The following is a 26,992-nucleotide window of genomic DNA, read 5'->3' on the forward strand; positions in this document are numbered from 1 at the left end:
CAGTTACTTTATCTGTAAAACAGACATAATACTACTTACCTTCTGGATATGTTATGTAGAAATAATTAGCTGGTGCATATAAAGCACATGCAATAATTCCTCAATTAATGAAAACTATTATTATAATCTTATTCATTGCAATGAAATATTTATTGTTTAATAAGATATCCCATTAATGGAACATATACAGTCAAATAAAAATCGACAGCTTTTGCAATAATAATAATTCACTGAGGCCAGGCACAGTGGCTCATGCTTATAATCCCAACACTTTGAGAGGCTGAGGCAGGAGGATCATTTGAGGCCAGGAGTTCAAGACCAGCCTGGTCAACATGGCAAAACCCCCATTTCTATAAAAAATTAAAAAATAAAAACTCAGCCATTCATGGTGGCACATGTCTGTAGTCCCAGCTACTCAGGAGGCTGAGATGGGAGGATTGCTTGAGCCCAAGGGTTCAAGGCTGCAATGAGCCATGACTTCACCACTGCACCTCAGCCCGAGTGACAGAGACCCTGTCTCAATAAAAATTAATAATAATAATTCACTAAACATTTATTATGTGTTGAGCATCATGTTAAGTGCATTACATCAGGGGTCCCCAACCCTTGGGCCGCGAGGTGGTACCCATCCATGGCTTGTTAGGAACTGGGCCACACAGCAGGAGGTGAGCGGTGGGCAAGTGAGCATTACTCCCTGATCTTCACCTCCTATCAGATCCGCAGCAACATTAGATTCTCATAGAAGCCTGAACCCTATTGTGAACTACAAATGTGAGAGATGTAGGCTGCGTACTTCTTATGAGAATCTAATGCCTCATGATCTGAGTGGAACAGTTTTATCTCTAAACCATCCCCCTCACCAATATCTGTGGAAAAATTGTCTTCCACGAAACTGGTCCCTGGTGCCAAAAAGGTTGGGGACCACTGCATTACATTGATTATCTCCTAACCCCCACAGCCCCACAGTAAGTAGGCTTCCGACAAGACCATTGAGACATAGACAGGTTAAGTTTCTTGCCTATAATTTCAATGTGGTAGAGCCAGAAATTAATTTGAACCCAAGCAGTTTAATGCCTACAGTGAATTTTATTTCTGTGACATTGTATTTATGGAATACTTTGTTTTGGAATTCTTACCTTTGCATTTTGGTTTGTTACCTTGAGGAGCCTGCACATGAAATGAAAATATCACAAGCCATTTTTATTGCCATATGCTAAGTATCAGAACAATATACCATTATTTTAGAGCTGATCTTGATATATTCATGGTGTTTCCATAAATGCTCTGTCAGGTATTCAATAAGTACTAACTTGTGCTTATCAAATATTTATATATTTTTAATTAATTAATTATCTTATTTTTCCATAAGTTATTGGAGTACGGGTGGTATTTGGTTACATAAGTAAGTTCTTCAGTGGTGATATGTGAGATTTTGGTGTACTCATCACATGAGCAGTATACACTGCACCATATTTGGAGTCTTTTATCCTTCACCCCCCTCCCACTCTTCCCCCCAAGTCCCCAAAGTCCATTGTATCATTCTTATGCCTTTGAGTCCTCATAGCTTAGCTCTCACAAATCAGTGAGAACATAATGTTTGGTTTTCCATTCCTGAGTTACTTCACTTAGAATAATAGTCTCCAGTCTCATCCAGGTCACTGCAAATACTGTTAATTCATTCCTTTTTACGGCTGAGTAGCATTCCTCATATATATATATATATATATATATATATATATATATATATATATATATATATATGGCACAGTTTCTTTATCCACTCACTGATTGATGGGTATTTGGGTTGGTTCCACGATTTTGCAATTGTGAATTGTGCTGCTATAAACAATGTGTGCAAGTATCTTTTTCAAATAATGACTTCTTTTCCTCTGGGTAGATACCCAATAATAGGATTGCTGGATCAAATGGTAGCTCTACTTTTAGTTCTTAAGGAATCTCCACACTGTTTTCCATAGTGTCTGTACTAGTTTACATTACCATCAGCAGCGTAGAAGTGTTCCCTGATCACTGCATCCTCACCGACATCTACTGGTTTTTGGTTTTTTTCATTATGGCCATTCTTGCAGGAGTAAGGTGGTATCACATTGTGGTTTTGATTTGCATTTCCCTGATCATTAGTGATGTTGAGCATTTTTTCATATGTTTGTTGCCCATTTGTATATCTTCTTTTGAGAACTGTGTATTTATATCCGTAGCTCACTTTTGGATGGGATTGTTTTTTTCTTACTGATTTGAGTTCATTGTAGATTCTGGATATTAGTCTTTTGTCAGATGTATAGATTGTGAAAATTTTCTCCCATTCTGTGGGTTGTCTTTTTACTCTGCTGACTGTCCGTTTGTCGTGCAAAAGCTGTTTGGTTTAATTAGGTCCCAGCGATTTATCTTTGTTTTTATTGCATTTGCTTTTGGGTTTTTGGTCATGAAATCCTTGCCTGAGCCAATGTCCAGAAGGGTTCTTCCAATGTTATCTTGTAGAATTTTTAGTTTCAGGCCTTAGGTTTAAGACCTTAATCCATCTTGAGTTGATTTTTGTATAAGGTGAGAGATGAGGACCCAGTTTCATTCCTCTACAAGTGGCTAGCCAATTATCCCAGTACCATTTGTTGAACAGGGTGTCCTTTCCCCAACTTATGTTATTGTTTGCTTTGTCAAAGATCAGTTGGCTGTAGGTATTTGGGTTTATTTCTGGGTTCTCTATTCTGTTCCATTGGTCTATGTGCCTATTTTTATACCAGTATCATGCTGTTTTGGTTACTATGGCCTTATAGTATAGTTTGAAATCAGGTAGTGTGATGCTTCCAGATTTGTTCTTTTTGCTTAGTCTTGCTTTGGCAATGTAGGTTCTTTTGTGGTTCCATATGAATTTTAGAATTGTTTTTTCTAATTCTCTGAAGACTGTTGGTGGTATTTTGATGGGGATTGCATTGAATTTGTAGATTGCTTTGGGCAGTATGATCATTTTCACAATATTGATTCTACTCATCCTTGAGCATGGGATGTGTTTTCATTTGTTTATGTCATTTATGATTTTTTTCAGCAGTGTTTTGTAGTTTTCCTTGTAGAGGTCTTTTGACTCCTTGGTTAGGTATATTCCTAAGTATTTCATTTTTTTTTGCAGCTATTGTAAAAGGGGTTGAGTTCTTGATTTGATTCTCTGCTTGGTCGATGTTGGTGTATAGAAGAACTACTGATTTGCGTACATTCATCTTGTATCCGGAAACTTTGCTGAATTTTTTAATCAGTTCTAGGAGCTTTCTGGAGGAGTCTTCAGGGTTTTCAAGGTAAACGATCATATCGTCAGCAAACAGGAACAGTTTGACTTCCTCTTTACTGACTTCAGTGCCTTTTCTTTCTTTCTCTAGTCTGATTGCTCTGGCTAGGACCTCCAGTACTATGTTGAAGAGGAGTGGTGAGAGTGGGCATACTTGTCTTGTTCCAGTTTTCAGAGGGAATGCTTTCAACTTTTCCCCATTCAGTATTATGTTAGCTGTGGGTTTGTCATAGATGGCTTTTATTACATTGAGATATATCCCTTGTATGCCAATTTTTGCTGAGAGTTTTAATCATAAAGACATGCTGGATTTTGTCAAATGCTTCTTCTGCATCTATTGATGCATCTTTTTCTGCATCTATTGATCACATGATTTTTGTTTTTAATTCTGTTTATGTGGTGTATCACATTTATTGACTTGTGTATGTTAAACCATCCCTGCATCCCTGGTATAAAACCCACTTGATCATGGTGGATTATCTTTTTGACATGTTGTTGGATTTGGTTAGCTACTATTTTGTTAAGGATTTTAGCATCTGTGTTTATCAAGGATATCGGTCTGTAATTTTCTTTTTTGGTTATGTCCTTTGCTGGTTTTGGTATTAGGGTAATGCTGGCTTTGGTATTAGGTTATGTCCTTTGCTGGTTTTGGTAATGCTTTCTCTATATTGTGGAATAGTATCAAAAGGATTGGTATCAATTCTTCTTTGAATGTCTGGTAGAATTTTACTGTGAATCCACCTGGTCCTGGACTTTTTTGTGTTGGTAATTTTTAAATTACCATTTCAATCTCGCTGCTTGTTATTGGTCAGTTCAGGGTATCTAATTCTTCTTGATTTAAGCTAGGAAGGTTGTATTTTTCCAGGAATATATCCATCTCTTCTAGGTTTTCAGGTTTATGTGTGTAAAGGTGTTCATAGTAGCCTTGAATGATCTTTTGTATTTCAGTGATGTCAGTTGTAATATCTCCTGTTTTGTTTCTTAGTGAGGTTATTTGGATTTTCTCTCTTCTTTTCTTGGTTAATCTTGCGAATGGTCTATCAATTTTATTTTCAAAGAACCAGCTTTTTTGATTCATTTGTCTTTTGTATTTTTTTTGTTCCAATTTCATTTAGTTCTGCTCCGATCTTGTTTTTTTCCTTTCTTCTGCTGGGTTTGAGTTTGGTTTGTTCTTGTTTTTCTAGTTCCTTGAGGTGTGACCTTAGCATGTCAGTTTGTGCTCTTTTTATCTTTTTGATGTAGGCATTTAGGGCTATGAACTTTCCTCTTAGCACCGCCTTTGCTGTATCCGAGGTTGTGGTAGGTTGTGTCACTGTCATTCAGTTTGAATAATTTTTTAATTTCCATCTTGATTTAGTTTTTGATCCAAAACTTATTCAGGAGTAGGTTATTTAATTTCTATGTATTTGCCTAGTTTTGAAGATTCCTTTTGGAGTTGATTTCCAGTTTTATTCCACTGTAGTCTAAGAGAGTGCTTGATATAATTTCAATTTTCTTAAATTTATTGAGGCTTGTTTTATGGCCTATCATATGGTCTATCTTGGAGAAAGTTCTATGTGCTGTTGAATAGAATGTGTATTCTGCAGTTGCTGGGTGATGTGTTTTGTATATATTTGTTAAGTCCATTTGTTCCAAGGAATAGTTTAAATCCATTGTTTCTTTGTTGACTTTCTATCTTGATAACCTGTCTAATGCTGTCAGTAGAATATTGTTGTCCCCCACTATTATTGTGTTGCTGTGTATCTCATTTCTTAGGTCTGTTAGTGATTGTTTTATAAATTTGGGAGCTCCAATGTTAGGTGCATATATGTTTAGGATTGTGATATTTTCCTGTTGCACAAGGCCTTTTACCATTATATAATGTCCCTCTTTGTCTCTTTTAACTGGTGTTGCTTTAAAGTTTGTTTTGTCTGATATAAGAATAGCTACCCTGCTCACTTTTTGTGTCCATTTGCATGAAATGCCTTTTTCCACCCCTTTAAGTTTATGTGAGTCCTTATGTGTTAGGTGAGTCTCCTGACAGCAGCAGATAGTTGGTTGGTGAGTTCTTATCCATTCTGCAGTTCTGTGTCTTTTAAGTGGAGCCTTTAGGCCATTTACATTCAATGTTAGTATTGAAATATGACATACCATTGCATTCATCATGCTCTTTGTTGCCTGTGTACTTTTGGTTTTTTTTGTTTGTTTTTGTTTTGGCTTTTTAACTTGTATTTTTGTTTTATAGGTCCCGTGTGGTTTATGCATTAAAGAGGTTCTGTTTTGATGTGTTTCCAGGATTTGTTTCAAGATTTAGAGCTCCTTTTTCTTGTAGTGGTGGCTTGGTAATGGCAAATTCTCTCAGCATTTGTTTGTTTGAAAAAGACTATGTCTTTTCTTCATATACGATGCTTAGTTTTGCTTGATACAAAATTCTTGTCTGATAATTGTTTCGTTTGAGGAGGCTGAAGATAGGGCCCCAATCCCTTCTAGCTTTTAGGGTTTCTGCTAAGAAATCAGCTGTTAATTTGATAGGTTTTCCTTTATAAGTTACCTGATGCTTCTGTCTCACAGCTCTGAAAATTCTTTCCTTTGTCTTAACTTTGGATAACCTGATGACAATGTGCCTAGGCGAAGTTTTTTTGTGATAAATTTCCCAGGTGTTCTTTGTACTTCTTGTGTTTGAATGTTTAGGTCTCTAGCAAGGCTGCGGAAGTTTTCCTCAATTATTCCTCTAAATATGTTTTCCAAGCTTTTATAATTCTCTTCTTCCTCAGGAACACCAATTATTGTTCGGTTTGGTCATTTAACATAATCCCAGACTTCTTAGAGGCTTTGCTCATATTTTCTTTCTCTTTTTTCATTGTCTTTGTTGGATTGGGTTAATTTGAGGACCTTGTCTTTCAGCTCTGAATTTCTTTCTTCTACCTGTTCAATTCTATTGCTGAGACTTTCCAGAACATTTCAGGTTTCTAAAAGTGTCTACAAAGTTTCCTGAATTTTTGTTTGTTTTTTCTTTTAGCTATCTATTTCCTTGAATATTTCTCCCTTCACTCCTTGTATCATTTTTTGGATTTCCTTGCATTGGGCTTTGCCTTTCTCTGGTGCCTCCCTGATTAGCTTAATAACTAACCTCCTGAATTCTTTTTCAGATAAATCAGGGATTTCTTGGTTTGGATCCATTGCTGGTGAACTAGTGTGATTTTTTCAGGGTGTTAAAGAGCCTTGTTTTGTCATATTACCAGGGCTGATTTTTTGGTTCCTATTCATTTGGGTAGGCTCTGCAGAGGGAAGGTCTAGGGCTGAAAGCTCTTGTTCAGATTCTTTTGTCCCACAGGGTGTTCCCTTGATGTAATACTCTCCCACTTTTCCTATGGATGTGGCTTCCTGTGAGCCAAACTGCAGTGATTGTTGTCTCTCTTCTGGGTTTAGCCACCCAGTAAGTCTACCCTGCTCCGGGTTCGTACTGGGGGTTGTCTGCACAGAGTCCTGTGATGTGAATTGTCTATGGGTCTCCCAGCCATGGATACCAGTGCCGGTTCTGGTGGAGGTGGCGAGGGAGTGCAATGGACTCCATGACAGTTCTTAGCCTTGATGGTTTAATGGTCTATTTTTGTGCTGGTTGGCATCCTGCCAGGAGGTGGTGCTTTCCAGAGAGCATCAGCTGTAGTAGTGTGGAGAGGGACCAGAGGTGGGCGGGGCCCTAGAACTCCCAGGATTATATGCCCTTTGTCTTCCACTACCAGGGTGGGTAGGAAAGGACCATCAGGTGTGGCAGAGCTAAGCATGTCTGAGCTCAGACTCTCCTTGGGTGGGTTTTGCTGCAGCTGCTGTCGGGGTTGGGGGTGAGATTCCCAGGTCACTGGAGTTATGCACCTAGGAGGATTGTGGCTGCCTCTGCTGAGTCATGTAGGTTGTCAGGGAAGTGGGGGAAAGCTGGCAGTCACAGCCTCATGCAGCTCCCATGCAAACCTAAGGGCCGGTCTCACTCCCACCAGGCCTCTGCCAACAGCCCCGAGTCTGTTTCCAGGTAGTGGGTGAGATGGGCTTGAGAACTTGTTCAAGGATACCCACCTCCGAGCTGTGAAAGAAAAGGGCTTGGGTCTTCCCCTACCTGAGGAGTCTGCACACCGGATGTGCACCCTCCCCCAAGCTCTGGTCGGGAGGCTTCTTGCCCAGTTCAAATTGTTACAAGGTTCAGCTAGAGATTTCCTTCTCCCTGTGGAGTTTTACCCCCTGCTCCTCTGGCCACCCTCCCAATGGAACCCTGTGGTGCCCGGCAGGAATGGGCTGCTTGGGCACCCAGCGAGCTCCCAGTGCCTTTCTGCTACTTCCTCTACCCCTGTATTTCGCTCAGCTCTCTAAATTAACTCAGCTCCAGGTAAGGTTAGAAACTTCTTCTGTTAGTTAGAATATGTCAGTTAGAAACTGAAACAGACTTTCAGTTTCTCCAGTGGGGGTGTGTTCAGGAGAGGAGGGTCTCCCTTTCCCACTGCCGCACTGGGGCACTCATAGTATTTGGGGTGTCTCCCAGGTCCCACAGGAGCAGTCGGCCTCCTTCAGAGGGTCTGTGAGTCCTCTCGGGATTGCTGGTTTGTTCTTGCAGTTGATCTGGAGCTAAAATTCACAGTGCAAGCCTCCACACACTGCTCTGTCCAGAGTTGCAATCTAGTCCTGCCTCCTGTCTGCCATGATGATCCAGTTTTTTTTTTTTTTTTTTAGACAGAGTCTCCCTCTGTCCCCCAGGCTGGAGTGTGCTGTGGCGTGATCTTGGCTCACTGAGGCCTCCACCTCCTGGGTTCATGCGATTCTCCTCTTTATATATTTTTTAAAGAAAGGAGAGGACACAGCAGAGGAAAAAGCACAAAAGCAGGGCTCTGGAGACCTTGATTCTAGTTCTTTTTCTCCCACGGACTCAGTGTGAAACCTTTGCAAGTAACATCATGTCTGTGGCTCAGTTTTGTAATGGACAAAATGAGAACAATGCAACAGCAGAAGCTCTCTATTAACTTCATAGGATTGGAATGAAATAATTGAAGAACAAGGAATATTACCAGGGATAAAAAGGGATTAAGGCAATGAGTTTTTGTTATGCACTTGCCCAGAGACATTGCTGGTTTTCACACTTTATTTAGCAAGAATTAGGGAACTACTAAGTATTCCTGAAAAATCAGAGATGTATTTAAGAGAGATTCAAAACTATTAATTGAGAAGGTCATGCAGACTAAATCATTATAAATGTCTATTCTTACAAAAGTTGTAAAGACTTTCCACTGGGTAAAAACCCATATTCAACTTATGTGGTGCTTACTAGAGACACATAAAACAAAATGATACAAAAAGGTCAGTGTGGAAACTTATATGACCACATACAAATTAAAAATAAAGCAAGGTTTATGGTATTGATATCAGGTAGAAGTCAAATTTAAAACAAAAAGCACTTAGGATGCAAAGATTTTATACCATAATGAGGAACAGGGCAACTTGGGCACAGAATCCCACTACTGCTTACTATGTTGGCTTCTTTACCATATTTGTTCATCTATAAAATGGGAATATTACTAGTGCCTGCCTCAGAGGGTGGTTGTGGGGATGAAAAAGACAGTGCCAGAACATAGTGCATGCTCAGCATTTAGCTATTACTGTTGCTGCCTTAAAATTGATGAAAATCAAAAACTGTAGCAAGGAAAATGGATAGAAATGTAATAGTCACAGGAATTTTTCACTTACTTTCACCAGTTTTTACAAGATCATCTAGCTATAAAAATGTTAAAAAAAAAAAGGAATAGAGTGGTTATTTCAATCAGAATTACCTGTACCCTTTTAAAAATAAATGTGATACAAGGATTTATACTAAATCTAATGAGTTTGGTCATAGGGCATGAAGCAAAGGCAGGTTTATTTATTTTTTTAACTTAACTTCAGAAGTTTCTCTACTGTATACTGTTGCTGAAGATCCACGGCTAAAAATGTTATAATATCTTTGATAAGGTTGATTTGGCCAAAACTTACTGAACCTTCCAAGTAGAAATTGTGTATGTTGTTTTCTAGTATCCATGGATATTTTCTAATATCCAAATTTCTACTCAAAGTTTATTTTTCTTCCCTTGACTATTCTTTCTAGAGGTTTCTCTGCCTTTATTGCCTGGATTGAATTTTAAGTTTAATATGTTTTATTTCCAAATTTTAAATTTAATTCCAAGTTTTTAAGAATTATCCTCATTAATTCCTTTCTCCTTTCCTCAGCTTTATTTTCTAACTTCTTTTTGAAGTTATATTTATTTCTATTCTTCCATGCCTAATAATAAGTGGAGAAAAATAAAAGGGAGTGTGTCCACCATATCTAACCACGTAGCTAAATATCCACATATAATATATATGTATATATTATATGTAAGTCTATGTTAATATATTTTAGAGTCTTCTCACATCATTGGATTAACTTTCTGAAAAAAATAAAATGAGATTCCTATTGAAGTAACATAATACTTTAAATATTTAAAAGTAAAATAAAGAACTATAAAATTATTTAAAATTGTGTTACATTTCTATATAATCTTGGGGTGAAGTATTTTTTAATTGATCACAAAAAAGCTATAAAGGAAATTTCCTTATTTATCAATATAAACATTAAAATCCTTCTGCATATTAAAACTCATCTCAAACATCAAACTGGGAATATATATATACTATATGATCAACAGATGGCTTGTTTCCTTAACATATACAAAGATCTTAGAAGTCAGTAAGGAACAGAGCATGCTCCAGCAGAAAAAGGGGCAGAAATCACAAATAGGTTTCAGGAGGTGGAAAATAAATGACCATTAAACTTAGGAGAAAATGGTCAACTTCGATTGTAAATTGAGGAAAAAATGTAAATTATAGGAATATATTCATATTTTTACCCATTAAATTGGCAAAGATTAACAAAAAAGAATCTAATATTTGATATAAATCTAATAATTTAGATTTAAAATATTTGTATAATTTAAAATATACAAATCTGATATTTGCATAATCTGTTAGTTGGAGTAAAATTTACAAGTTCTTACTGTGTAAAGTTTTCAAATTTGTAAATTTTTAGTATATTTTAAAAACCTTAAAAATAAGCATAATCTTAAACAAGTTTCACTTAAAAAAGTTTGCCCATAGAAATAATTAAGGATGTGGTCAATAGTTAGCTGGATGAAATTTTACTGTAAAATTCTCTGTAATAAAATGTTGGTGCTCAAGAAACTGTTAATAAGATGGTGACTAAACATAGAAATCTGTAAAATAAATGATATAGTCCACTAGTCATATCCTTTAGTCATAAAAATGATGTTGTAGATGAATGTTTATTGAAAAAGAAAACATGTTCTATTGACTTAAAAAGAATGTTACAAAACAATATATATTTTGCTATCAAATTTTTGTAAAAACAACCACCATTGACTATCAGGGATTTGTCATTTTAAATTTTGCTTCTTATTATCTAATTTATCTGCAATAAACATATGTCACATTTGGAATTAGGAAAAAGGAAATCCCAAATAAGATATTTTAAATTTCCAAATCCTCTCATTCTCTGCCAACAATCACCTGACTAACATGGAGGAATAAGTATACAGGAAGGCTGGCTTTATGAATAGGTAGGAAAAAGAAAACAGAAAAAAAGTTGTAGGGTTTATATAGATATTAATTACTCTTTGAGGAGTGTCAAAGAATAGGCAAAATACTTCAATTTTACCAGGACATTTGAATACCTATTGGGTTAAACCCTTCAGCACCCACCCTATCACCCAAGCCACAATGACACCTTGCTTCTATTGCAAAAGTTTCCCATCTGGTTCCAACGTGTCTTCCTGCTGTTTTTACTCTACTGCAGACTCTTTTAAAACCAGATAGCAATGCTTCCTGTCTCACTCAGATCAATAGCTATATTCTCATAATAACCTCCAAGGACTTAGGTAATCTGGTTACCCAACAATCTCTCTGACCCTATCATCAGCCAACTGTTGCCTAGCTCACTCTGCTCCAGACACACCAGACTCCTTGCTGTTCTTCAAACACATCAAGTGTCCTCCCCCTTCAGTGCCATCGCTCTTGCTTTCATATGTGCCTCATACACCCTTTCTCCAAATATTTACATGGCTTACCCCATCACTTCTGTTGTCAGTCTGTTCAAATGTCGCCTTCTCAGTGAGATTTTACACAACCACTGTTTACAAAATGGTACATCCAACGTTCTTTTCCCCTTGCTTTGCTTTCTTGCTCTCTACATAGCTCTTATGACTAAGGACACATTCACTATATGCTTATTTGTTTATTGCTTATTCTGTGTCTCCTGGACACAAGGATACAAACACTCTGTGGTCACAGATTTATTTTGTTCACTGCTGAATCCCTAGCCTCTTTAATGGTGCTAGGACCATAATGGATGCTCAGTAAGTATTTATTGACCAAATGAATGGGGCATGGGTTTGAGATTGGCAATGTTTTAATTACGTAAATCAATATTTAGGTCATAATCAGTTTTGACTGTTAGTAATCTATGCTTAAGGTAGTGGCAAGGTATCCCTCTGATGGGATGGGGGGGGGTGTCAATTTATAAGGAAAGATGAAGGGCAAGAGAATGAAATCAGGCTTTTTGTACATCAGAGGCCCCTTTCTAAAGCATCAGGGTAATATAATTCACTCATGACTTTATGAAAATCTGCTTGTTATTGTGCTTGCTGGGGCACTACCAGGAATTGTGCTTGCTGGAGATACAAAGATGTGTAGTATTTAGTACCAGCCCTTAAGAGATCTATTCAATAGAGGTAATTCTAGGTTTTCCATGTCATTCCCTCATTCCTCTTCTCCTTGCTATCAACAAAATGTGTAACTGTGCTGAAGAAAGGAATGTGATTAACATCAGGCATAAACACAGTTACATTGACCCACAAAGGGACTAAGGGACTAGAAATCTACAAGACAGATGCCAAGAATGTTCTTGCAGTGCGGACTTTGGCCCCTCTTTCCAGAAGTGTTGCTATGGTATTCTCATTCTAAACTCAAAGTGCGGAAAAGCCACTGCTCTTGAAAGTTACCTGGTTAATAGTTCAAACCATTTTCTTTCTCATCCTCATACTTCACAAAAGTAAGGAGCAAATGTGTTGGGGTTTTTCAGGACAAGATATGAAAGCCAGCTAACCCTGTCCCAATAGGTCACTATTTCCTTACATTCACTCGTTGATGTAGTTCAGCCTTTGTTTCCTCATCATCCCACAGGTCATCAGGAAGGGAGTTGAAATCAGCCTGCCATTGAGCTACAAAATCTTGCTTGTGATCTGGACGCTTTAGAAACTCCTGGAAACTTGTTCTGTAGACATTAATAGAATGAGATAAATTTTATATGTCATGCCTCTAAACTGTAAAATTCTGACTTTGGAAACATTACTTACCTAATCTCATATAAGTAAGCAAGCACAGTATGCTGATCTTCCCTCAGATGCCTGAGTACTGTTTTGATGGTGTTTATATAGGAATTTTCTATTAGTTCCCAGTAAGGTACTAAAAACGAAGGCATTTCCTGTTAAATGGTAAAGTGTAGAAATTGTTACTTCAAAATGAAAGTTCTTCTGAATAATAGCGTCAAAAGAACAGTCCCAAGCAAAAAGGTCAAGATGCAACTGCAACTACATAAAGCATTCCCTGTGAGACTTCTTGCTCCTCTTCTCTCACACGCCCCCAACTCCAGCAAATTCATATTCCAAATAATCCTCCATGTCTCAGCCCAGATATTATTTATTCCAGAAATTGGGAGGGGGGGCGGTCGTGGTGGTGGCTCATGCCTGTAATCCCAGCACTTTGGGAGGCCAAGGTGGGCAGATCACCTAAGGTCAGGAGTTCTAGACCAGCCTAGCCAACATCAAGAAAGCCTGTCTCTACTAAAAATACAAAAAATTAGCCAGGTGTGGTGGCATGTGCCAATCCCAGCTACTTGGGAGGCAGAGGCAGGAGAATTGCAGTGAGCCAAGATCATGCTGTTGCACTCCAGCCTGGGCAACAACAGCAAAATTCCATCTAAAAAAAATAACTATTTATTCCAGAAATCCTACCCAGATACAACAAGTCTGCAAGGTCACCCACTGAGGTTCTGAGGTTCTCCCTTAGCATCCTGTACTTTTCCCATCATAACACTGATGACGTTAATTGTAACATCATCATTTACTTGTCTACACTCATCTCTAGAATGGCAGTCCCATAAACACAGAAACTGTCTTGTTTACCATTGTAAGAAGACTTCAAAAAGTTTATGAAAAATGCATATTATGAAAAAACTATGCATGAATTTTGAAATTCAAAATTCAAAATTTCAAAATTAATGCATAGTTTTTATAACATGTTTGAACACATCTGAAGACAATGTAGTTTTAGACACTGAGAAAGACGAGGTATCAGTTTGAAAAGAGCCCCTATCTGAGCAACATGAATTCTGCAAAAATTGAAACAAGAACAAACATCAAATTGCTGGTAAAGCTTGGGAGGAAGAATGGTGAAATCACTGATGCTTTACAAAAAGTTTATGGGCACAATGTTCCAAAGAAATTAGCAGTTTACTAACTGATCTTAAGAAGAGACGAGATAATGTTGAAGATGAAGCCTGCAGCAGTAGACCAATCCATATCCATTTTCAAAGAAAAAATTAACTTTTTGTGCCCTCACTGAAGAGGACCAATGATTAACAGCAGAACAATAGCCAACCCCACAGACATCTCAATTGGTTCAGCTTGCACAACTCTGACTAAAAATTAAAGTTGAGCAAACTTTCCACTAGATGGATGTCAAAACCATTGTGCCCAGATTAGCGGCAGACAAGAGCAAAGCTTTCAATAGAAATTGTTAACAAGTTTGTCAAAACTTGTTAACAATTTCTATTGAAAGCTTTGCTCTTGTCTGCCACTAACAATGATCTTTGACAAACCTGACAAAAACAAGCAATGCGGAAAGGATTCCCTATTTAATAAATGGTGCTGGGAAAACTGGCTAGCCATATGTAGAAAGCTGAAACTGGATCCCTTCCTTACACCTTATACAAAAATTAATTCAAGATGGATTAAAGACTTGAATGTTAGACCTAAAACCATAAAAACCCTAGAAGAAAACCTAGGCAACACCATTCAGGACATAGGCATGGGCAAGGACTTCATGTCTAAAACACCAAAAGCAATGGCAACAAAAGCCAAAATTGACAATTGGGATCTAATTAAACTAAAGAGCTTCTGCATAGCAAAAGAAACTACCATCAGAGTGAAGAGGCAACCTACAGAAGGGGAGAAAATTTTTGCAGTCCACTCATCTGACAAAGGGCTAATGTCCAGAATCTACAAAGAACTCAAACAAATTTACAAGAAGGAAACAAACAACCCCATCAAAAAGTGGGTGAAGGATATGAACAGACACTTCTTAAAAGAAGACATTTATGCAGCCAAAAGACACATGAAAAAATGCTCATCATCACTGGCCATCAGAGAAATGCAAATCAAAACCACAATGAGATACCATCTCACACCAGTTAGAATGGCGATCATTAAAAAGTCAGGAAACAACAGGTGCTGGAGAGGATGTGGAGAAATAAGAACACTTTTATACTGTTGGTGGGACTGTAAACTAGTTCAACCATTGTGGAAGTCAGTGTGGCGATTCTTCAGGGATCTAGATCTGGAAATACCATTTGACCCATTACCATCCCATTACTGGGTATATACCCAAAGGAGTATAAATCATGCTGCTATAAAGACACATGCACACGTATGTTTATTGCGGCACTATTCACAATAGCAAAGACTTGGAACCAACCCAAATGTCCAACAATGATAGACTGGATTAAGAAAATGTTGCACATATACACCATGGAATACTATGCAGACATAAAAAATGATGAGTTCATGTCCTTTGTAGGGATATGGATGAAGCTGGAAACCATCATTCTCAGCAAACTATCGCAAGGACAAAAAACCAAACACTGCATATTCTCACTCATAGGTGGGAATTGAACAATGAGAACACTTGGACACAGGAAGGGGAACATTACATCCCGGGGCCTGTTGTGGGGTGGGGGGAGGGAGGAGGGATAGCATTAGGAGATATACCTAATGTAAATGATGAGTTAATGGGTGCAGCACACCAACATGGCACATGTATACATATGTAACAAACCTGCACGTTGTGCACATGTACCCTAAAACTTAAAGTATAATAAAAAAATCATAAGAGAGACAAGGTGAAAGAAGAGAGAACAGTGGTGAGTAATGACATTTAATATATGTAAGTTTAATAAATGAGGATATGACAAAAAAAAGAAATTGTTAACAAGTGAGATCAAGATTCTAAAGCATTTCTTCAAAGAATTTGTAATAGGAGATGACATGTGGCTTTATCAGTATGATCCTGAAGACAAAGCACAATCAAAGGAATGGCTACCAAGAGATGGAAGTGGTCCAACCAAAGTAAAAGCAAACTGGGTCAAGAGGAAAGGTCATGGCAACAGTTTTTTTTTTTTTTTTTTTTTTTGGATGCTCCAGGCATTTTGTGAAGTTTCTGAGGGGCCAAAGAGAAATAACATCTGCTTATTATGAGAGTATTTTGAGAAAGTTTGCTAAAGCTTTAGCAGAAAAACAACTGAGAAGCTTCACCAAAGAGTTCTTCTCCACCAAAACAATTTTCCTGCTCATTCCCCTCATCAAACAAGACCAATTTTGTAAAACTGTTGATGGGAAATCATTAGGCATCCATGATATGGTTTGGCTCTGTGTCTCCACCCAAATCTCATCTCAAATTATAATCCCCATAATCTCCATGTGTCAAGGGAAGGACCTGGTAGGAGGTGACTGGAGCATAAGGTGGGGTTTCTTTCCCCATGCTGTTCTCATGATAGTGAGTTAGTTCTCATGCGACATGATGGTTTTATAAGTGTTTGACATTTCCTCTTTCACACACACACACAGACACACACACACACACACTCTGTCACTTGCCTCCATGTAGTTAATATGTGCCTGCTTTCCCCTCTGCCATGATTGTAAGTTTCCCAAGGCCTCCCCAGCCATGTGTAACTGTGTGAGTCAATTAAACCTCTTTCTTTTATAAATGACTCAGTCTTGGGTATTTCTTCATAGCACTGTGAAAACAAACTAATACAATCCACCTTATATTTCTGATTTGGCTCCATCTTTCTTCTTTTTCTTAATCTTAAAATATCTGTAAATGGTATCCATTTTTATTTAATAAATAATGTAAAAAAGACCGCATTGACTTGGTTCAACTCTCGGGACCCTCATTTCCTTAAGGATGGACCACATTGTTGGTATTATCTCCTACAAAGGTGTCTTAAACTTGAAGCTTACGTTGAGAAATAAGGCTTATTTTTAAATTTTATCTTTTAATTCAATTTTTCCACAAGCCTTTTGAAGTCCTCTCATGCCATCTTTTCTTTAATTACCATAGTGTTTGGGACATAGTAGGCCCTGAAGGAATAGCTACTGAATGAATAAATTGAATCATCACAGGTGACACATTTTGTCTCAGTTAGGAAACTGTCTAGCATGAAGAACACCTAGTGTTCATATCAGTGTGATGATGAGTTATTTCTCCGATTACATTTAGAAGGTTCTTTCATTGCTGTGTGCATCATGAAAATCAGAAAGCTTCTTTTATATTTTCTTTAATAATGCAAATAAACAATTGAAACCAAGAAATAATCTAAATGAATAAAGCTGAGGATCCATATTATATTTAGTATATTCTTGCTGTACTCATTATTCCCTTATTGGCTGTGCATTTATTCACTCAGGAAATTACACATGGAGACCTTAGAGGTCATCTGGGCTAATTTCCTCTCCAATCAAGAAATGCCAAATGCTACAGATATATTATCTAATCTCCCTGTGGACCTCATGTATGTATCAAGCACAGAATTTCAAGGCAGCCTCCTTCAGTGTTGCACAACTCATGTTACTGGAAAACTTTTTCTTCTGTTGAGCAGAAATTTGTCTTTCTGTAATTTCCACTTAGTCCTAGCTATTCTCTTTGGAGAAGGACAGACTACATTCACACTATCTTTCTTATGGCAGCCTATCAGATATTTGAAGACTGGTAACATTAGTGAGGAGAGAGTAAGACTGGGATTCAGGATACATGAGAACTGATCCAAGTCATTCTATCATTACTTATGTGTCTTACTTTGTCCAAACCAATGAGTAAATCAACCAAAAATTATTCACTAAGTGGTCACCCTATGTAGGTAGGTACTTTTCTAGGTACTAGAAATTTTGTGGTGAATAAGGCAGAGTTGCTGGCTTTAGGAGCTTATATTCATATAGAAGATAGGAAACAGTGAAGAAGTAATAAGTAATTAGGAAAATCAGTAAGCAGGTAAGTACTAAAGACCTAGGCAACTTAATTAGCCAATAAAAAAGCAATTCATGGCCGGGCGTGGTGTCTCATGCCTATAATCCCAGCACTTTGGGAGGCCAAGGTGGGTGGATCTTGAGGTCAGGAAGTTGAGACCATCCTGGCCAACATGGTGAAACCCCATCTGTATTAAAAATATAAAAATTAGCCAGGCGTGGTGGCATGCACCTGTAGTCTCAGCTACTTGGGAGGCTGAGGCAGGAGAATCGCTTGAACCCGGGAGGCGGAGGTTGCAGTGAGCTGAGATTGCACCAGTGTACTCCAGCCTGGTGACAGAGTGAGACTCTGTCTGAAAAAAAAAAAAAAAAAGAAAAGAAAGCAATTCACATACTAAGTGTTGTGAAGTGACAGAGGTGCTGCTTTGTTTAGCATGGTCAGGAAAGGCCTCTTCATTAAGCAGCATTGCAGTTGGCATTGAGAAGAAGGAAGATTTAGGGCAAGCTTGTCCAATCCATGGCCTGTGGGTCACAGGCAGCCCATGACAGCTTTGAATGTGGCCCAATATAAATTCGTAAACTTCCTTAAAACATTATGAGATGTTTTTGTGATTTTCTTTTTTTCAGCTCATTAGCTACCATTGGTGTTAGTGTATTTTATGAGTGGCCCAAGAGAATTATTCTTCCCTTGTGGCCCAGGGAAGCCAAAAGATTGGACACCACTGATTCAGGGGAAGAGCACTCTGAGCAGAAGGAACAGCAGATGCAAAGGCACTGTGGTGGGAATGTTCTTGGCATATGTAAAGGAGAGAATGCAGGCTAGTGTTTGCAGGGCTTGGTGAAACAAAGTAGGACTGGAGAAAGATGACATCTGAGAAGTGGGTAAGACCCAGTTTCTGAACCATTCCCAGATTCTATCCCTTCCTCCCTCTTTCCCTATGTCATTGCCTTCCTTCAAGCCTTTATTAGTTCTTGTCTAGAGCAGTACAGGGGCCTCCAAACAGGTCTCTGTGATTCCTTTCAATATCCTTGAATTACCTTCTATTCTTAAAACAATGAACACTTATTTAGAACCTACTTTGTGCCAGATTCTGTTTAAAGGGCTTTATGTGGACTAACTCATTAAATTCCTACAACAACTTAAAAGATATGTTTCTATTACTCTTACTATTTAAAGATGAGGCAATTGAAGCAACAGAGGTTAAACAGCTTGTACAAGGTCATGTAGCTGCTGAGTGACATAGCTGGGATTTGAACATAGACCAGTCACAATCCACTTTTTTTTTTTTTTTAACAATTCACTGTACTGTCTCTCTGAGTTATTGTAGTGAAAATTATTCCAACATGTTACTTTCTTGCTGAAAAACATTCCGTGGTTCCCACTACCATGCAGATGAAGTCCAAACACTTCAGCACAGATTTTAAGATCCTTCTAAATCTGGCACCTGCCTTCCTGTGAACTGCCTCCTAAAGCTGTGTCCTTAAACCTTCTGCTCCTGATGCACTGAGACAATCTCTCAGACTGGGATTCTCTCTTCCTATAATATTCCCTACCCAATGAACTCATACTTTAAAAGGTAATTTGCAGTGAGGGCCTTTTTTGATATTCTAAATAAAATGTATTATTCCCTCCTCTAAGTTGTTATGACAGTTTATAGTCTTATTATAGAGGAAACTACAAAACTGTGTTGTAATCCCAACACTTTGGGAGGCCAAGGCGGGCGGATCACGAGGTGAGGAGATCGAGACCATCCTGGCTAACACGGTAAAACCCCATCTCTACTAAAAATACAAAAAACTAGTCGGGCGTGGTGGCGGGCGCCTGTAGTCCCGGCTACTCAGGAGGCTGAGGCAGGAGAATGGCATGAACCTGGGAGGCGGTGCTTGCAGTGAGCCGAGATCATGCCACTGCACTCCAGCCTGGGTGACAGAGCGAGACTCCATCTCAAAAAAACAAAAAACAAAAAACAAAAAAACCCTGTGTTGTAATTGGTTGCTTACAGAAATTCCATTTGTCAGGGGGGATATGTTCCCAGACCCACAGGGGATGCCTGAAACTGAAGATAGTACTAAACCCTACATGTACAATGTTTTTTCCTATGCATACATTCCTATGATATAATTTAATTCATAATCAGGCACAGTAAAATATTAACTAATAATAAAATAGAACAATTATAACAATATACTGTAAAAAAAGTTATGTGATTGTAGGCTCTTTCTCTCTTTCTCTTACTCAAAATACCTCATTGTACTGTACTGTGGGTAATTGAAATCATAAAGTGAAACTGCAAATAAGGGGCAACTATTGTTTATGCCTCTGTCTCCAAGTAGACTGTGTCCTTGGACATGGCAATTGCAGCTTGCTTGCTTTTATGTTCCCAGAACTGAGTACAGCATTTGCACATAATGGGTGCTCAATAAATGTTAATGTGGATATAACCAGGCTCATTTGAACCCAGTTTTATCATCATATTAAATTTTTTGGAGACTGTATGGCTCCAAATAGTTCTAAAAGCCTAAGATCTTATGTCTAACCATACCTCAAGGGTTCATGTATCTAAATTAAACATTTACAGTTCTTTTAATGCCCCTCTAACATTATTTCAACACCCTTTCCTGACCTATTTCTCTCTCTGGTTTCTAGTTTGTCATAATCTCTCTTAAAGAAAGTGACATCCATAGTGGTGCTAAAGACCATTTTTAAAAAGCACACCACTAAACCTCCCTCCTGGCCAACTTCAATCCATTAATCAACACTGTGTGCATGAAGAGTTGCCTCCTAAGAATGGGTCGAACTGAATTAATATCCTGCTCACAGCCCTCATTTCTCTACAATGATTTCGTGAAGAAATTGTCAAATACTATTTTGAACTCAACAGATACTACGTCTATGGTACTCCCTGATCCCCATATCCAGCCTTGCTCTCAAGGCTAGAGCAGGAATGGGTCAGCTCAACAAGACTTATTCTTGCTGTGCAGGCTCCAAATGATCATCTTTATAAGTGCTCAAAAGTAATGCGTTTAATAATTTGTTCTTAAATTACAACAATAATTAATGTATAAATTATTGGTCTGTATGTTACTAAGTCCCACTGCCTTTTCTTAAGTATTTAGGCATTTGCCTGCATCTAGTTTTCTGGAATCCCCTGTACCCTCTGTGATTTCTGTGAGTCATGGATAATGTAATATCTGTAGGTTCTTCCAGCCCCTGAGATGTAATTTTTCTGGGTCTTGGAACTTGAACTTACAGATGTAATGAGGTGCTCAGAGCTGTACTTTGCAATTAAATAGTTTTCCCTTTGTTAGAGAACACAAAATCATAGTAGGAATTCAGTAGCCAAGGCAGTATTCTCTGAAGTTTCAGAGACCCTCACTTTACACAGGCATCATCCAAGTTCCTGAGAGGAGCCTAGTAATTTGCTCACACAAGCAACAGATTCATCTTCAAGTACCACTGGTCAGGTCTTCTGTCTTTTTCCAATTTGACTTCCTCTCTGTCACATTTCCTTCCATAATGAGTTATGAAGCTAAAAGAAAATGTTCTAACTATCAATACTAAAAAATCCAAAGAAGCTTTTGCTAGAGGGAAGCCTCAATTATCTTTCTGTTCTCTCTATAGGAAAATGAGCTTACAAAATCATTGTCATATGTAAAGACCTGCAAAGATAAAGAATAACAGAGGGGTACTGGGCACCTAAAAAGTGTTTGTGTGTTTGTCTGTTTCTTCCAGTTATAAAAATATTTCTTTACTGAATACAAATCAGTTCTAAATAAATATTGACTTCATGACTGATTCTGTATTTGCAATTTTGTGCTTTTTTTCTTAAAGAGGGTCCACCAAGTCTTTAGGACTCACAAAACCTTATTACTACCGTTGATTTATTTGACTTCATTTCTTTTCTCATTTAAGATGATTTCAGGTTACCCAAGCTGGGTTTCCATTTTCAGTCTTCTATTACCTTCTTAGACAATGTAACTACAAATCTTTTCATTTTTGGCATTTTGGCAGAGACATCTACACATACCCTTGACTGTATTCTTTCAATGTTCGAGTGCCTACGATGGGCTAGACACTCACTAAATTCCTATCCTTTCATAATTTTCTCTAATTTTTTGAGTATCCCCCGCCCACTGCTCCTCTCCCTTGTAAAATGCCCTGGGATCACATTAGTTTATTTGGTACATAATTGGGATTTTAAGGGCAAATTTTCTTCTGATTTGAGCCCATCCATTTCTCTTAGAGCCTTATTCCTGTTTAGAGGCCAATTATGATTTCACTATAGGTTTGAAATATGCTTTCCCGATAACTAAGGCACATGTTTCTTATGTTCTGCCAGATCCTTCCTTTACTATTACACCTCCTTTATTAGTACTTTCTCCTAAATTATTGATCATTTCCATTTACCTAACTGTCCATGTTTGTTGGTCAGTACTAAATTGGAAGCAGAAGTCCTCCATAGCCCCCTCTATATTTTGAACATTGAAATTGTCAGCAAGGCCAGTAGAGAATTGATCAAAAGCTATGCTTTAATCTGAGTTATACTTTTGGCCGTAGAGTCCTATGTCTGTCAGCCTCCTGAAGGAGGACAGGTTTCCAAACTCAGCACACATGGCCCTGTGGCCCCTGGGCCCAGTTTCAGGAGGAGTGCTGCTGCAGGTTGGTTGAATGTGAGTGAGGGCACTACATGGGCCACATGGCCCGAGGCATGGCTGCCTCTTTTCGTGGAGTCCTGGTCTTGGGAGGCTGTTCTTGTGACTCTACAGGCTGGAAGCAAAGACCTCTCACTCTAACTGCCTTCTGTGTTCTCTCTGCACCTTCCCTTGTGGCTGGCAAAAGGAAGAGATCCCAGGATCTCCTCACATTTGGCTGCTACCTGAATGCTATATGGAAGCAGCCTCTTTTTTCAATCTCTCTCCCATCATTTGTCTGTTGAAGTAAAGTTTACCTGGGGCCCTTAGAAGGTCTGGAAACAGGGTTACCAGATAAAGTACAGGATTCTCAGTTAAATTTGTTTAACTGAAATCCAAGTTGAACTGGGCATCTGTCTTCCCCTTCCTTGGCAGGTGTATTAGTCCGTTTTCATGCAGCTGATAAAGGCATACTTGAGACTGGGAAGAAAAAGGTTTAATTGGACTTACAGTTCCACATGGCTGGGGAGGCCTCAGAATCATGGTGTGAGGTGAAAGACACTTCTTACATGGCAGCGGCAAGAGAAAATGAGGAAGAAGCAAAAGCGGAAACCCCTGTTAAGCCCATCAGATCTCGTGAGACTTGTTCACTATCACGAGAACAGCATGGTAAAGACTGGCCCCTATGATTCAATTATCTCCTCTGAGTCTCTCCCACAACACGTAGGAATTCTGGGAGACACAATTCAAGTTGAGATTTGGGTAGGGACACAGCAAAACCATATCAGCAGGTAAACTCGGCAGTTCACGTGTGGGGAGTCCAGAGTGGAAACGAACTAGACTGGGCATGTTTTGCTGTAGCAAAAGGTGTTTGCTACCTGGCCTTACATAGGAAATGAGAGGTCTGTGCTGCACATCTTCCATGTCCCTCCACACCAGTTTCCTTCATCTCGCTTAGTGCCTGGGGAGGCTAATGTACATAAGTACTTCAGGAAACTCCCTCGCCCTCCATCTTCTTGGCCAGAGTATTTTTCTGCTCCTGTTTGCAGGGTCGCACTGCATCCCTCTGGGGAAGGCCACAGCTCTTGTCAGATGGCCCTCTAAGTGCAGAAGTTCTCTTGAGGCCCAAGGATCTACTTCCTTTCTGCACCTCCTCAGCCTAGGGGCCATAGTGACCCCCAGCTGTCCCTTGTTGGAGGGTAGGGAATAATCTAATCCTTGTAGGTTGCCATACTTATTGCCTTCACATGTGTAAATAGTCTTTTATTCTACTCTCCTCAAATTATCATGTTTTCTATAGAATCCTGAATGCTGGAAGATCTACATGGAGCTGGTGCCATATTTCAATGTTAGTTTTGTTTTTTAAAAAAGTCCTGTTTTTTATTTCTCTCTTGTCCTCTATAGATTTATTTCTTACAAGGGCTTCAAGTTTTGGAGTTAAGGAATGAATTTAGGTGTTTTTGCCCCACATTCCCCATCACTTACCATATTGTATCATTTTAATTTTATCTCATTCCTAACACCCACTTCTATATCTTGCTTCTACGGTAAGTTTTTGAACCTACATATATATTAATATATATATATTAAAGTAGCTTCCGTTTGGCTGAGTGAGGTCAATTACATACCTCCATAATTATATCACTTAATGTTCTCAATTTTAAATATTTTCTGTTTTAATTTCACTCTCAATGCTAATTAATCAATTAGAAACCTATCAAGAATCTGTTACATACTCTGTACTGTGTTTGTGTTGAATACATTGAATTATTCCATGTTCCTACCCTTGCCAAAGAGTTTATAATTTAATTGGGAGAGAAGACATATCCCTAGGAAAGCTCAATAATAACAGCAACACCACAACTGTTGCATTTCATAATTGGGTCTCAAATGCCTGGCACAGATGGTTGCTACTCAGTTCATCAGAGTAAGAGATCACTGAGGACTGGAATGAGGGAGAAGGAGACCTTGTCTTTTAAAAAGCTCTTTGCTGTTTAAAAAGTTTCAAAGGAAGGACCATTCTGTGGACTTTCTGAGAATTCATCTGTCAAGCCAACTAAAAATAGGAGATGGCAACTGGGCCTTGCGAGTTGAGCTAGGTGGAGCATCCAGCGCTCCTCTGGGACATCTCCTTGCCTTACACCAGCATACCCATTAACGTTCCCAGGTCAGATAGCTGTCTGTTCTTTCACGGGTTTAGTTAGCTTCAAAAATATTCTTCTACTTCTAAAAAGTCAAAGGTTAAACTTCACTTAAAAGCATTGTGATGGGGATATTAAAACATGAATAGAAGGCTAGAAATTTGCTGGATATGTGTTCTGGGGAAGTCATTCTTCCAGGAATCTGCATCTCTGTGTGTTCTTGAGAAGAAAATTGTTCCTCACAGAACCCATTTGTTCCCCCCATTTTAGCACTCAATAGCAGTTCAAAGCATGACTCAGAAACTCAAGTAGGAGAAAGGATGAGATATGGGTCATTGAGTAGTCTCTAAAAAAAATCTCAGATGGATAGATATATATTACCTGCTGTAAAAGGCCTTCAGGATGTTGCAAATGACAGTGTGAATCTTACTATATGCAGGAGAAAGAATGAATTCTGCCAGCTTGATTCTAAATGGCCATACCTCAGGAACTGGTTCATTCACATAGACCCATTCTTCTGATCCTGGCTTAGGTGGCTGTGGCACTATTGCAACAGGTGATGTATCTGTAGAGTCAGCAGGTGATTTCTTTACTGGTACTTTTCCTCCTGATGATTTTCCTTTAGGAGAACCTTAAACATGCATATCAAATTATTCCAATACAAGCAAATGAATGGGACAGAATTCTGGTGGATGAATACATCTATAATTACCATGGACTTCAGGTGATTCATTAACTACTTTTAAGCTTTTTTGAGGAGTCTTACAAAAAATCCTTATTCTCCACAGCCCCCAAATTAACCAATAATATTAATAATAGTAAATGTCTTAAAGCAATCCAACCTATCCAAGTGGCTAATATATTTGATATTTTATTTTCATCTCTTTCCTTGCTTTCAGAATGAACATGTGACTTTTATAAAGTTTAGACTCTAGAACAAACTGTATTCCACTTACTATTTCAAAAATTGGCAAATTAAACTCTCCACCTTGAATGAGAAAGAAGGTAGCTAGAACATGAGTGGTGCTCTTGGTATCCCTTGGAGACCAGGTAAGAGGGCAGAGAGAAAGGAGAATGTTATAAGAGTCAGCTGGAGTAGGTGAGGGATGCAGGGGAGGAGAAGAGGGGCTGTTGTAGCCCCTGAACATTCTCTGCACATGACACAGCGTTTCTGTGGGGAAATTATATTTCTTGCTACAGTTAGGGAATAAAGATGAAGGTAGTTGCTGTGCCATAAGCCTGGCAGAATCAAGTCACGAGAGAAAGCGAAAGGAAAAGAAAGGGAAGCAAAGGAAAGGGAGAGGAGGGGAGGAAAGAAGGGGGGTGCTTGGGAAGAAAACGAGAAAGAGGAGGTCTAATTTTCAATTCAGAATCCAAAAAGGACATTCACTTCACTTTCCCTGATAACATCAAGAGGGGAATCTAGATCTGTTAAGTGGCGCCCTATGGTATGAACAACCTTGGTCCTTAACTCAGAGAGCACTAATATTCCCTGAAAAGATCAAGTTATTGCGGTTTGGAAATTCACTCCGTTTAAAATTCCACTTACCTTTAGATTAATTATTGAAATTTTTAGATACAGTTTACAGACACCTGTAGAACTAGGAGCACTTTCTTCCTCCAAAATATATCTTTAATGAGTATTATTTAATGATAATGCTGTTTAGAAAAGCAAATACATCTTCCACTTTTATGTTAGTTAAAAATAAGTAGATTATAAGTAGAGGAGAAATTTTTAATTATATCTTGTGGGCAGTTTAGGTGATCTCTACTTATATATTTAAAAACAGTATCTATTATCTATAGATCTGAAGTTATATCTAAATTATATAAAATTTAGAAAAATTTAAGAAAGTCTTTGTTTAGGCAGTAACTGACAATTTTCACAATTTGATATATTTTTCTATATAATGATTTTCCTTTGACCTGAATCTCTGGTGAAGTACAAATGATAACTCTATGACCAATTTAAAATGAATTTATCTAAGCAAAATTCCTAAGAAGAAGAACTTTGTAATGATAAATTAGACACTGGAATGAGTTTCTTTTTCTTTTCTTAAATATCATGATTGTTCAGTGAAAGCTGAGAAAGTCAGGGAATATTTCTGGACTATTGTGCTTTGATTCTATACAACTTTTGTGTAACTTTTAACAATGAAAATGCTGAAGGGCAAAATATTTGAATGAATAAAAATGTATCTATGCGTTAGTGAATATTCACTTTTGAACAAAATCTTTATCAACATCTTAAATGTAACAAGCTGCATTACTTTTTAAGTACCATCCATGCAACCATATGAAGGCTTCATTTTCTAATAAGATGTTTGCTTTCACTTGTAGAGTTGGATAATTGAGTCCTCAGTATAACTATTCCTCATGCTCATGGATGAAAGGTTTGGAAAATAATCTACGGATTAGCATATGGTGAAGATACATATTACCATTTTTTTTGTTGTAAGAACCTGATAGTATCACACAGAAACCCATGGCACTGCAATGAGTATAAATAAAAATAAAATGCAGTAAAAAGAGAAATTCAATTTTAGAACACTGGATTTTAAAAATCAATGTATAAATAA

At 38.1% G+C, this 26,992-nt stretch overlaps 1 protein-coding gene across 19 annotated transcripts in view; it reads right to left on the bottom strand.

The window, feature by feature from the left end:
- The window catches only part of SPEF2 (sperm flagellar 2), a 198,141-nt gene that overhangs the window by 61,842 nt on the left and 109,307 nt on the right, over positions 1-26,992 (bottom strand). For all 19 annotated transcript variants that reach the window (XR_010157255.1, XR_010157254.1, XR_010157256.1 and 16 more), the window contains 3 exons: positions 24,896-25,044; positions 12,694-12,821; positions 12,473-12,611 (listed from right to left, as the gene is read on the bottom strand). Coding sequence is in view for 16 of the 19 variants with exons in the window: in XM_009449294.5 (XP_009447569.4) it covers positions 12,473-12,611; positions 12,694-12,821; positions 24,896-25,044 (416 nt within the window). In the remaining 3 variants the exon portion in view is untranslated. The remainder of the gene's footprint in view (positions 1-12,472; positions 12,612-12,693; positions 12,822-24,895; positions 25,045-26,992) is intronic.

The sequence above is a fragment of the Pan troglodytes genome, chromosome 4 (genome assembly GCF_028858775.2).
Source record: "Pan troglodytes isolate AG18354 chromosome 4, NHGRI_mPanTro3-v2.0_pri, whole genome shotgun sequence".
Taxonomy (NCBI): domain Eukaryota; kingdom Metazoa; phylum Chordata; class Mammalia; order Primates; family Hominidae; genus Pan; species Pan troglodytes.